Source organism: Anoplophora glabripennis, unplaced genomic scaffold (assembly GCF_000390285.2).
Source record: "Anoplophora glabripennis isolate ALB-LARVAE unplaced genomic scaffold, Agla_2.0 scaffold78, whole genome shotgun sequence".
Taxonomy (NCBI): Eukaryota; Metazoa; Arthropoda; class Insecta; order Coleoptera; family Cerambycidae; genus Anoplophora; species Anoplophora glabripennis.
Window position 1 is genome coordinate 175,659 of NW_019416286.1, and position 12,489 is coordinate 188,147.

The following is a 12,489-nucleotide window of genomic DNA, read 5'->3' on the forward strand; positions in this document are numbered from 1 at the left end:
TATTATGGTGAAGCATTTGTGTTATGGTGAAGCAAGACATCATTTGTGTTAGTTCGTAGAAAGTGAGTAAGACGGACCCAAATGTGTTTACACGTGAGTGGATAAAATTTTGAACAATTGCTGTTGCAGCATCGGGTATGTCAAATGATTTTATTATTTAAAAACACAAATTAATTTTATTAATAATTAATAAAGGCAAAAGCATTTGAATTTGCCGATATAAAATAGGTGCTATAAAATTCTATTTATTTCTTACCTTGCGAAAGTTTCTGTCAGTTTTTATCACACCACCATGCCGGTCACATTGTGCGAGGTCAGGTTTTACAGTGGACCAGTTTCCAGAAGTGTATTTTTAAATTAATTTCGAACTGCCCTTTTTCATTTTTTCTTTACAAAATTGTATTTGTAAGGGTCCCCTGTACATCCAGAATTTTTTTTTGGATAAGTTCTGAATCACCCTGTATATTGTTTTTAAGGAGGTCAGTGGTTTACCGAAGAAGTGAAAGATGATAAGGACAACAGGAGTAAGTGGGGTAAGGGAAAAAAGCGATGAATGAATATTTATAGTAATTGTACAGTTATTAAATTTAGTAACATTTATAAAATCTGGATAATTATTGCCCTCGCGTTTATTAATTGTCACATTTTTCTCATAATGATTTGACCGCTCCATTTCAGTCACCGGAGGCTCAATATCATCTGACTGATCCATTAAAACAGCATGATGCGACGTACTACTAGACCCTGGAGAAGTGTCATTGTAAATAATCCTGTTGGCTATTTCATTTTTGTTGGCAACATAACTTCCTGCAATTGTGGCTGATTTCCACCCACCATGTCTCTTGATTGCTAATACATGAACTCCTGTATGTAGCCAGTAACGTTGCCGATGTCCTTCGGAATGAATGGCCTGTATATGTTTCAGGATGTTCTAGTTTAAAAAACTGTGCAATCTTATTAGGAATCATGGAAAGGGTATTCTTGCCGACTGGTTGGTTGTAACATCTACCTGCTTGATAGCGTATAAAAAAGCGTGAAATTTCAGTTTTAATTTCAAATCTAATCTTGATATATTTCTTGAGAATTTCAGAAACACCAGTATTTTTGTTCCGGCACCATTCTTTGAAATTCCTATATGCTCGTCCGTAGCGCACTTTCGACTTCTCGGGAAATAAAAATTCGCAGGCAGCATTTGCTGCACTTTCTATTTGAAAATCACTCATTTAGAAATAATAATTTAAAACCAGCAAAATTGCAACTTTTATGTAGCTTTGTTTATAAACGCCTTAGAAACGACAACATCCAAACAACCAAGGCGACTTTGCTAGATTTCGAATAATGTCAAAATGAATTGATTAAGAAATGTCAAAATATAAAACCTAATCGTTAAGTATAATTTACCAGTCTCGGACTCTATTACCTCCTTTATGGTGTAAATAACTATTATATATAATTTTGTTGGAAATTACTGATTTCAGTTACAAGGAGACGACCTATAAAAATCAAGCCTCTAAACCTTTATCAGGTGTTAGAACAAGATAATAATATTTAGATAGGTATAGGTACCATTTTCAATGTTTTTCAGTTGCATAATATATTTACAATTTTTAGAACTAAGTACTTACCACAACTTTCTGAATACGATACAAAAAATTGTTAAAATAAAACCAGTTTTTATGATACTTGGTACTTCTTAACTTCTTAATACATTTTGTCATGATATAGTGCGAAGTGATTTACTATCATTTTTATTTTTCTCGAATGATTTTTGAATCGCAAAAATATTTCCAGTTATTTCCAATTCGAAAATTTTATCTACGCAAATTACGATGATCGGACAAAAATGTAGTTCGTGTGGTACATAGTTACGACCTTCTAGACTAAATAATTATAATTAAAGGATTATGATCTGATAACAACAATAAAATTTGATGACTCTACCGTTAGATAAATCTATCATATTAAAACGTGGGCACTGTAATCTTTCCAGCACTTGTAGCGATACATATGTGTGTGATAACTGATGTCAGCTAGTGAACAAATTGGTTCGGTGAAAGGTGATTAATAAACTATATTGCTTTTTGAGCAAAAAATTGGGCCTCAAAATAGGTATGTTCATAATATTTTTGTAATAAAAAATAAGTTCAGCAATGCATACTTTAGGCCAAAAATTATTCAGTGACACCTTTTAAAGGTTAAAAATTCACTTCTATGTACATACCTACCTTAGGCAGTATAATAGTAAATTAAAATATAATTTTCTCATTACATTTCAATTATTTCAGAGAAAAAAATTAAAAACAGTCCATATACAAGTATGCAGACTGCTTCATAAAATTAATTTGTGCCACTGAAAATACATGAAAAGAACGTGTTATAATAAACAAAAGTGAAACAAAAATTCGCTGACCTATGGAGAAACCTAGCTAAATATACTAAAACTCAACCCTACAAGAGCATATCAGTTCAAAATACTAATACAACAAAAGAACATCGCCAAAAGTGCGAAAACATAGTTAATTTAAGTACAAGTAAACGAAATATCTAAAGATTTATATTGATTACCTATCAAGTTTTTATTGATATCCACAAGTATAAACTCTCAACTGTCCACTTAATAACTTCTTTTAAAGAGAGAACTTCGATGATACGGCATTGTATACATATTTTTAAATCCGATATTCATCGAATGATTCAAATTTTATGGACGAGATTGTCAAGATGATAGCATGTGCCATTTTCCTGTTGCACCACTTGTCAACATCATGAAATTAGACCTTTTCGAATTCTGTTTATTTTTTCTTTAAGTCATAAACATAGACACAACATTTAAAATGGGAAACAAGGGACTCACGTAACATAATTTTAAATTTATTATTAAGTAAATGGCCTTAACTACAAATTAACCTAAGAAAGGTGTAAGTTGTAAGATTTTTGGAGTAATGTTTACATATGCTCATTGAACCACAAGGCATGATCAGTAATAGGTATTGGAATACCATTAAATATAATATTAAAATTGAGTCTTACACTTATAACCTTTTTCTTGGTACCAAGGAAAACACATTTTACATTAATTAGAATTTAAACTTAAATTATGTACTTTGAAAATTGTTTAACAGTTTGTAGCTCAGCACTGACAATATGGCATGCTCGATTATAGATAAAAAGAAATAATAACTTAATCTGATGTGATGGTCCATCTTCATAATAAGAACTACTAAAATAGTAACTAGTCTATAGTCTGTTTGGAAATGAAAGAGAGTAATNTTATAATTTATTACAGTGTTATAATTTATTACAATATGTATTTTACTTATCCTATACAAATTGCTTTAGAAAAGATTCTATACATATTCAAATGTTTGTTTGATCTATTTTAACTGCGAGAATTTCAATATTTGTTATTCAGAGAATTTTGTCAAAGGCATACAAAGTTTAATATTGTGAGCCTATTTAATTTTTGCAATTTAACAAAATTTTATTGATTTTTGCAGGAACCTTCTTCAGTGGACTATTTTGTCTGTGCATCGGCAAACCAAGATTTTCTCAACGAGACGGGGCAAAACAGAGATTTGGATCGTTTATAATAAATACATTTATAGGATTCGGACAATTCTTCACGGTGCTCTTCTGTCTTGTCGGTTGGGGTTGGTCCATATGGTGGGGTGTCATCATGGTAAAAACTGCCAGTAAGTATTGCGTCTTCTACCTTCTTAATAGTTTGTCGGCATGCAATTATTTATAGTTCTCGACAAAAATTTGCATCTATAGTCTGTCTTGAAATGGTATGGAATAGTAAAAAATTAAATTGTACAGGGCGTCTCTTAATTCGACTGCCAAACTTGTGTTACTTGTTTAAAATTAATACAAAATGTCCAAGGGTCAATTCTTATGAAGATGTAGTGGCTTGAAGATCTCCTTTTGACCAGTTTTTTCTTAAATTTCCCCTAAAGCAGTTGAAATATCAGCACTAACTTTGATATACATTTTTAATAATTGATAGTTTCGTTTATATAGAATTATATACAAATGAATTGAGTGGAACCGTTTTTTTGATAAAAAATTTAAATTCTTTTGCCTCTTGGAAAATTCAATTTTAAGGCATGAAATGGTGATGAAATGAATTTTTTCAATAAATCTTGACTGGTAATAAGCGTTATCTATTACAAGTGTTATCCATTACCAGCGTGCCTATTACAAGCGTTGTCCATTACAAGGGTTATCCATTACAAACGTTAATCGTTACGTTCCGTTATCTATTACAAGCGTTATTCATTACAAGAGTTACAAGAGTTGTCCATTACAAGAGTTCTCCATTACAAGCGTTATCTATTACGTTTCGTTGTCCATTACAAGCGTTGCCCATTACAAGTGTGATCCATTATAACCGTTGTCCATTACAAGCGTTGTCCATTGCTAGGGTTATTTATTACAAACGTTATTCGTTACATTCCGTTATCCATTACAAGGTTATCCATTACGTTCAGTTATCCATTACAAGCTTTATCCATTACAAGCGTTGTCCATTACAAGCATTATCCATTACAAGCGTTATTCGTTAGTGGTAATAAATGTTATCCATTACAAGAGTTATCCATTAGAAAATCCAGTGTCATCCATTACAAGATCCGACAGATTTATCATTTTCTCTATAAAGCCATTACCGACATGGCAGAATGCTTGTCAAGAACATTTTCATAGTCTTTGGCCTACCCGAAGATAATTTTGGGACACTTACAGACACTTTCTCTTCTATATTTTAAAGAGTGTGGATCATTCGTCTTATAAATCAATTGTTAAGATGTCTGCAGAGAAATAAATCGAGAGGATTTAAGTCTGTGGATCGTAGATGCTTTATAGAAGTTTTATAGAAGACCCCTCTACATTTTCCTTAAAACCTTAAACTGCTCTTATATCTCACCAGTGATACAACAATACCTCAAGTTTTTCCAAATGTTATTTATATCCCTTTAAATAAATCTGCACTTAAAAAAATGAAATAAATGTATAGAGATTACCATAACTTTCTTTATATTTCTTTATATTACACATTTGAAAACAGACTATAATTTGCAATACGCATTATATATGAACTTAAATTTTAATGCCTTTGTTAGAAAAATACAAGAAACTGAAACTTCTGGAAACAATGGAGGAAGAAAATTCCCGACCGACGCCCGCTGTCAACCAAAATCACCACTCGAGGGACCCCGTCAGGAACGCATAAATGTTTCCACGTCATTCTAGGTACTCTTAAAAGGTTTTTCTATTAAATTTTTATACGAGCTTTAAGTCACAATATTAATAAGTAAACCGTGTAAAAAAATTGTTATGGAAGTCATTTTTGCAGGTCGAAAATGATACTTGTATTAAATGTAGATAAAACTACAACGCAATTTTAATATGTGACACTATTTTTTCTAATGGAATTTGTAGATTTTTGTAGAGACGAAAAGTTGTTATATTTTGTATAAAGTGTATATAAAATGTTACATTATGTAATTTTAATAAACTAAATCAATTTTAATTATACATTTTTTGTTAGCTTCATTTAACATTTATAAAAGGTATGTCAAAAAAGGCACAAACACAGGGATTGAAGAGGTTTAAAGAAATTTAAAATTAATAACACGGATTTGAGAATAATAATTTGATTTTTTAACTGTAGATATAGTTTATTATAGTGTGGTTATCACAAATAGCAAATCATGATCAAAATGTGATTACTAATGAAATAAAATTTTACTGTTTTAAAGAGACGGAGACAATATTTAATTCTACATTTCTAAAACGTTTTACTTTACTAGTTAATATTATATTTTGATTTATTAGATAGTTGAAAAATATAAACGTGGAAAACAAACATTGGCAGTAAATTATTAAGGAATTATTGTCACTATCTCTCCCTTAATACTGTTTTAAATAGGATGACATATTTATCATTAATAGTTATATTATCTATTCGTATATAGTCGTATTTATTTATTAACAATTACTAAACTGATACTTTACCAAATAATAGCTTATTTTATATTAATAGTAATAATATTTGCTTCATTAATTAAAATTAATGTCTGTACTTAATACCTATATTTTTACCTACATACATTAATAATTTTACAGTTTTTAGCTTAATCATCTTGATGTAATTTTTTTCTGCAAATATTAAGTTTTTATTGCAGTATTAACAATTACTACGTCGAATAGCTTATCAGTAAAAAATAACTTGAAAAGTAATGTTGTTTGAAAGGTTTCAAAAATAAAATTGTTGAATATTCTCAGTATATTTGAAAACATTTTCAGAACAGAAATTAAAGGATATGGAGAACTAATAATTTATTATAGTTTTTTTCACATTACTATTTAACGATTATAAACAACCATCTGAATAAATTTTATTTTAGTTATTAAACAAACAGTTTTGACTACCTTTTATAAATAAGTATCATTTGAGTCGTATAAAACAAATTAAAACCATATCTTTGTTTTGTTTTTCTTATTATGAAGTAAGTCTGAGTTAGATGGTTCAACAGTATTTTTCATCTATTTTCCAGTATTTATTCATAAAAAAAGTAAATGCCTTATTCGATGAAAATACAAATCAGTAGTTTTCTGTAGATATGTCGATAAGAATTAAGACGAATTATTGAATAATTTTTTTTAATACAAATCTTTTAAAAGTATTTCCAATTTCCTTAAATAAACGATTCATTCGCTATTCGAAAGTAAAGCAAAAAACGAATGGCATAAATTAAGTTATGATTTCTCACAAAACCGCCAAATTTCTCGAATTGGTGGTATTTACTGTTACTTGTTTTAAGTAGTATCTCACAGTTTTGATCGTCTAACTTCGAAATTACTTACTTAGGTACCTATAATTTAGTTTTGGTGTTTGCGTTTCTACATGTAAGTATTGTATATGCCTACTATCAAGAATGAAGATATGTTTAATGTACACAGAGCTAGGATATACCCAATTTTACAGAAGATGCCTTAAAACGATACTTCTTAGGTGTAAGTAGATTATAGCTGGAAAAATGTTACTTTACTTTTAACAATTCTTTAGTTAATTTGTGGGTATATAGTTTTGTACTAGCTCTGCATTGAATATATTTTCATAACTTAGGAAAGTACTAACCCATGTTAAATATATATTTTGATTACACATTTTAAATAAATTTATTCTAAACTTAAAACATTTGTGTTATATTTTCATGTTACTCAAAATAGACCTTTGATGGAAGCAGTGAGGGTTTTCGTCATGCTTTTTTTTTAATTCAAAAGTGTAGTAAAAACTATTTTTTCTATATTTCAGTTATAAATATCACGTTAATGACTTTCTAACTGGTTTGTTAATCGGGGATTTTTTTCTCGCGAATTTTTGTAAAATTTAGAAGTATATTTTCAAAAATGTACTGTCTAGATAAACAGTAAGTATTAGTGTATCCAAAATCTCCACTTTTGTGTTTTCATCCGAGTATCGGGTATCAAGTGTTATTACATGTTTATTATCTAAACTGGCGGTGTTATTAGCGGGCATTTCATTTAGTAGATAAGACATAGATTGATTTATGAAGATGTTGCGAAAAATATCACACCACTAGTAAATATACCCTCTACATGTTCAACTGTAAATTATATGAATTAAGGTGGAATATGAATCAATGCACTTTAAAACGTGTTTAATTAGTCGAACAGACAATATTATCTTTAGCGTGATTCAGAAACAGAAGTACAGAAATCAGTAAAAATATGAGAAGATATTTTTCATATAGGACGTTTAGCTTTGTCGTCAAAGATCTAAGTTATTTCCCAAGAGTTCTTCAAAATTTGAATAATACGTTTGCAATATAACGATCGGTCTTTATGAAAATTGCATCTACATATTACACTGTTTTAGTGAGGGTACCTCTCTGCCCCTGAAGATAGATATTGGTATATCTAAAAGTCAGGAATTATTGTGTGTGATGTTGCACAAAGATGCAATACCGAGAGCAATCTCTTGCGTTAGCTGCGATAATGTCAGTAACGATAAATTGTAATGATTAATCGGTGCGGTAAGAAGTCGAATTATTCTATCCACACGCCACAAGTATCTATGTATGCAAACCAAACAATTTTCGTTACCTACAATTTTTAAACAACAATATACTTAATATGCAAAATACAGATTTTCATTTCACATTACTGAAATATCAGTTTTTACTTTAGAGAAAACTTAAGCTTCAACGTTGTTCTTCCACAGACAAAGTAGCTTATGCCAAATGTAGCACACTATGAAAACAAATGTGTTATCCCAGTAATCTCATCATTTTCATCATCATTTACTGTTATACCTAACTGATGGTTGAATTTTGTTATAGTTCACTGTGATTTAAAAAATTATAATTTTGAATAAAAATGGTGTTTTCAAATATTGAAAAGTGTAATGTGTTTGTCTTGTACTATCAATGCAATTATTTCAATTCTATTCAAGCACTTGCAGAATGTAGAAAACCTTCGTTGATAGAAGGACAGGGCAATAAAATCAGCTGTGGTTAATAAAGTAGGAAATGTTAACAGAAACTTAAATTAATATAAATAGGAAAAATGAGCAAAACAAAAGAAAGATAAAGTTCTAATTGTTATTTGTAGAAGTCAATTTTCAGTCCTGAATATTTGTTTTACATTTTTAACCTAAAATTAAGTTCTTAAATAACTCGATGTACAATTATTTTTTAACTAAAGTTGTTGGCTATATTTTTGTTTTCTTGGCTATTTGATTGTAATTTACACAAACTGTTATAGTACCGTCTTTATATTTTTGGGAGTAAAGTTCAGAGTTTACTTTTGTAAATATAAACCTATTTATTATGCTTTTTTAAATATCATAGTATAATTTAAAAATGTCAAGTCTTGAAAATCGAATACCTACATACTTGACATGGCTAATACTTGAAATATACTTGATTTGATTATCAGTCATCAAATAGCAATATGTAGGTACTATAAATTACCCAAACAAACTACTGTATAATCTAAATAAAATTATTAATAAGATACAAAAACTTATAAACAACAAAATAATACTCTCTAGTGCCATGTTACGCAATCTTACGAAGTGTTAGTAAAAAGTGATTATTATCTCTATGAAATATTGTAAAATCGAGATTAATTCCTTATTCCTTTTTATTTTTATCAATGTTTGTAATACAGCTGCCGGAATAATATTTTATAATAAGAATGTGAATATTTCTAGTGCTGTATACAGTAATCACTTTTATGAAACTTGTAAAACTTATATTTCCATTGCGTCAAAACACCATTTTGAATATCTTAAAATAGTATTAAAGTATTTTGTAATAATCGAAATATAAAGTTCAATACTTTGCGAAAAACTTACAAGTTACGGAAATATGTGAGATTAATTCACTAAAATAGAGTGTAGACCAAGGGTCGGCAACTAGCGGACCGCGGTCCAGGTCCGGACCGCGGAAGGTAAAATACTGGACCGCCAAAAATTTTTTTGAAAGTATAAATTACTCTAATAAATTATTTAAAAAATGTTTTTTTTTACGTTCGAGTGCCAACCTTATCATTTTTTCTAGTATTTTACAATTGTGTGAGTGTTTTGAGTTCTTAATGGTTAGTAAGCAGATTAAATTTGAGTTCAAATGAATATTTGTAAGAAATATGAATTTTTTTCTGGACCTCGTTAAAAATTTTTAAAAGTATCCGGGCTCCATCTAAAATTACTTGCCGACCCCTGGTGTAGACTGTTAAAATTAAGGATAACGGTAATTTATAAAGTGGATATCTTTTGTTGTTCCTGTTTTTTGTCTTGTATTAAGTACTTTTTACACGCTGCTATTTTTGTCAAAAGTTGCAATATTCCTGCTGCAGGATTATTTGTTTCAACAGTATTCATGTCTGTGAAAGGTGTAAAGTTAAGCGTGTATATTTCTCTTGCCTAAAATAATAAAAAAAAGTTAAATCCCGTTTTTAGTGAAAATTTTTAAAGTTATCTGTTTATGACTGCAATTTATTGCTTCTTTGTTGTATTGTACGCTTAAGATGACAATTCAAAACGAAATAGGCGATAATCTAAACTGCATTGGTATAGATTATCGTCTATGACGCGCTAAAAGATAACCTGAATCTTTTAAAAAAAAATGTGCAAAGTGGAATTATTTTCGATAAGAAACCCAGGTTTTTTTCCAAAGTTCGGAATAACACATTTTTATTCATTCTATCACTACCAAATTCATAGTTAGATTTACATTTTTTCCTTTATTTGTTGACATATGAAAGAAGTTAATGAAAAATAGTTTTTCCTAAATAAACATCTCCCACTGAAAAATGCAGACAAATAAATAAATACAGAAAATACATCACTACATACCGCTCACTTCAAGAAGTTATTGACGTTTCGAAAATTATTCTGTTTTCATTTTCAAAACTGAGAAAGATGTTTCGTTTTAAACTATTTTTGACAGTTGAAATTTGTTTTATTTTTCATTTATTTCATTTATTTATTTTTATTTATTTTTTATTTTATTACTTTAAATTTATTTTATTCAAATTTGTTTTGTAATGACATAGCTGGATATGATATTTATTCTAAATTGTACTTCTTTTAGTAGTTATAGCCATCCAGGATTCAAGTTCAGGAGTACACACTTCTGAGAATTTAACAAAATAATTGATTCTTAATTTTCCTTCAAAGGTATTATTTTCATTCTTTAAAATTTCAGCTGGATCTCATTAAATTGTGTGTGTTTTCCTAAGAACGATAGCAATTTTTTTTTATTTAATGTTTGTACTCCTCTATTCTAATATTTACAGGTTAAGAGGCCTCTCCAATGATACATCTTTGATAAAAAATTGAAAGGTCTCCCATTAAGAGATTTCATTTTAAGTTGCATACCATTTCTTACTTGTGACAGATGGAGTTGTCATATTTGATAGCAATTAGTTATAAACAACGCGATTGATAAAGATATTCCTTTGAACAACGTCTGGGGAGATAGCTCGAAAAATCCGTACCAGGTTTGGTCGCAGAAATACGTCTTCTCGCACACCAATTGTGAATTTAATGGATAAATTTGAACGTACAGATTGCTGATGTTAAGAACCCAATTCGAGCTCGGTCAGTCAGATCAAACGAAAACACTACTGTCGTTTTTTCAGATGCAAAATGATTATTGCATATTCCTCAGTAGGAAAACCCAAATGACAAAATAATCTTTTATTTGAATTTTCACTTAAATGTCAATCGCAGTCCTTATACAAACTCCTTCTTTTAAAAATGCAGCAGTCATGCTTTCCACAGATACAACACATAAAATATATGAAATATGAAACGTTGCTATAAAAATTGGCTGCGAATATATTTGTCAAAACCATTAGAAGACGGCTGTAAATTCCAGATCCAGTTAAAACGTCAACTGGAGTTGAGAGTTGTCGCCGAAAATTCATCACAATAGATGCAATTCATAGCTTGAACCGCCAGTCATCGCGATAAAACATTTACTGCCCACATAGTTTCAAAATGATAAGATAAAATCTTATCACTTTCAATAGCTCATCTGGTTGTAATAATTAATGCTAACTTGTATTCGGTCATTATATCTGCAGACATGCGATAGATTTTTATCTTATAATCTGTATTATTAGGTAAATTATAATCGGATATTTTTCTCGTAAATAAACAATTTAAAGACAGGTCGGATTACCCGTCGCCAAATTTTCTGCAACAAGAAGCAACTTGTTCAGATTAATTTTCGGAAAAAGTTCTAAGACAACTTATGTTTTTAGAGATGAGCAGGGGTCTGAACTACCTGTGACGCACAGCACGTTACATAGGTTAGATAAACAGAAATTTAATATTGTGAAATGTTAAAAAAAATTATTGTTTTTTCGTGTAGCGCGTGGTATGCTGTTTTTTTTCTTTGGCATCGCTTGACCTCACAAATGGCGCAAAATTGAAATCGTATGAATTTTGGGACACCCGATTTTCAATATTGATTGGAAGGTGTAAGTTTACTCTTACTGAAAATTGTATTTACTAAAAATTCTGTCGGATGAACAATACCAAACATGTATGTGTGCAAAAGATATCTAGAGAAAATTCCTAACTCATGATATTGCAGGAAATAACTTCTCTACAGCTGGCATGCTGTTTGACAAGTAGCTGGTATTTAATAATTATCTAAAATATAAATTTAAAATTATATATTTTATAGCGGTAGTTTTTACCTGTTATCTGTGGTGTTTACATCTTTTTAGTAGTTAGTGTCAAAAATGGTCTGCGTGTATAGCAACTCAGAGTTGATGGATATCGTTTTAATTTATGGTGAAGCAAGACAACATTTGTATTATGGTGAAGCATTTGTGTTATGGTGAAGCAAGACATCATTTGTGTTAGTTCGTAGAAAGTGAGTAAGACGGACCCAAATGTGTTTACACGTGAGTGGATAAAATTTTGAACAATTGCTGTTGCAGCAT

The 12,489-nt window shown here is 29.8% G+C and overlaps 2 protein-coding genes across 2 annotated transcripts in view; both read left to right on the top strand.

The window, feature by feature from the left end:
• LOC108907913 (protein stum) overlaps nucleotides 1–5,440 on the top strand; it is a 28,262-nt gene extending 22,822 nt beyond the window's left edge. The window contains exons 8-9 of the mRNA XM_018711752.1: nucleotides 3,498–3,692; nucleotides 5,121–5,440. Of these exons, the coding sequence (XP_018567268.1) occupies nucleotides 3,498–3,692; nucleotides 5,121–5,230 (305 nt within the window). The 3' untranslated portion in view covers nucleotides 5,231–5,440. The remainder of the gene's footprint in view (nucleotides 1–3,497; nucleotides 3,693–5,120) is intronic.
• LOC108907952 (multidrug resistance protein 1A) overlaps nucleotides 2,020–12,489 on the top strand; it is a 29,784-nt gene continuing 19,314 nt past the window's right edge. The window contains exon 1 of the mRNA XM_018711817.2: nucleotides 2,020–2,109. The gene's annotated coding sequence lies outside the window, so the exon portion shown is untranslated. The remainder of the gene's footprint in view (nucleotides 2,110–12,489) is intronic.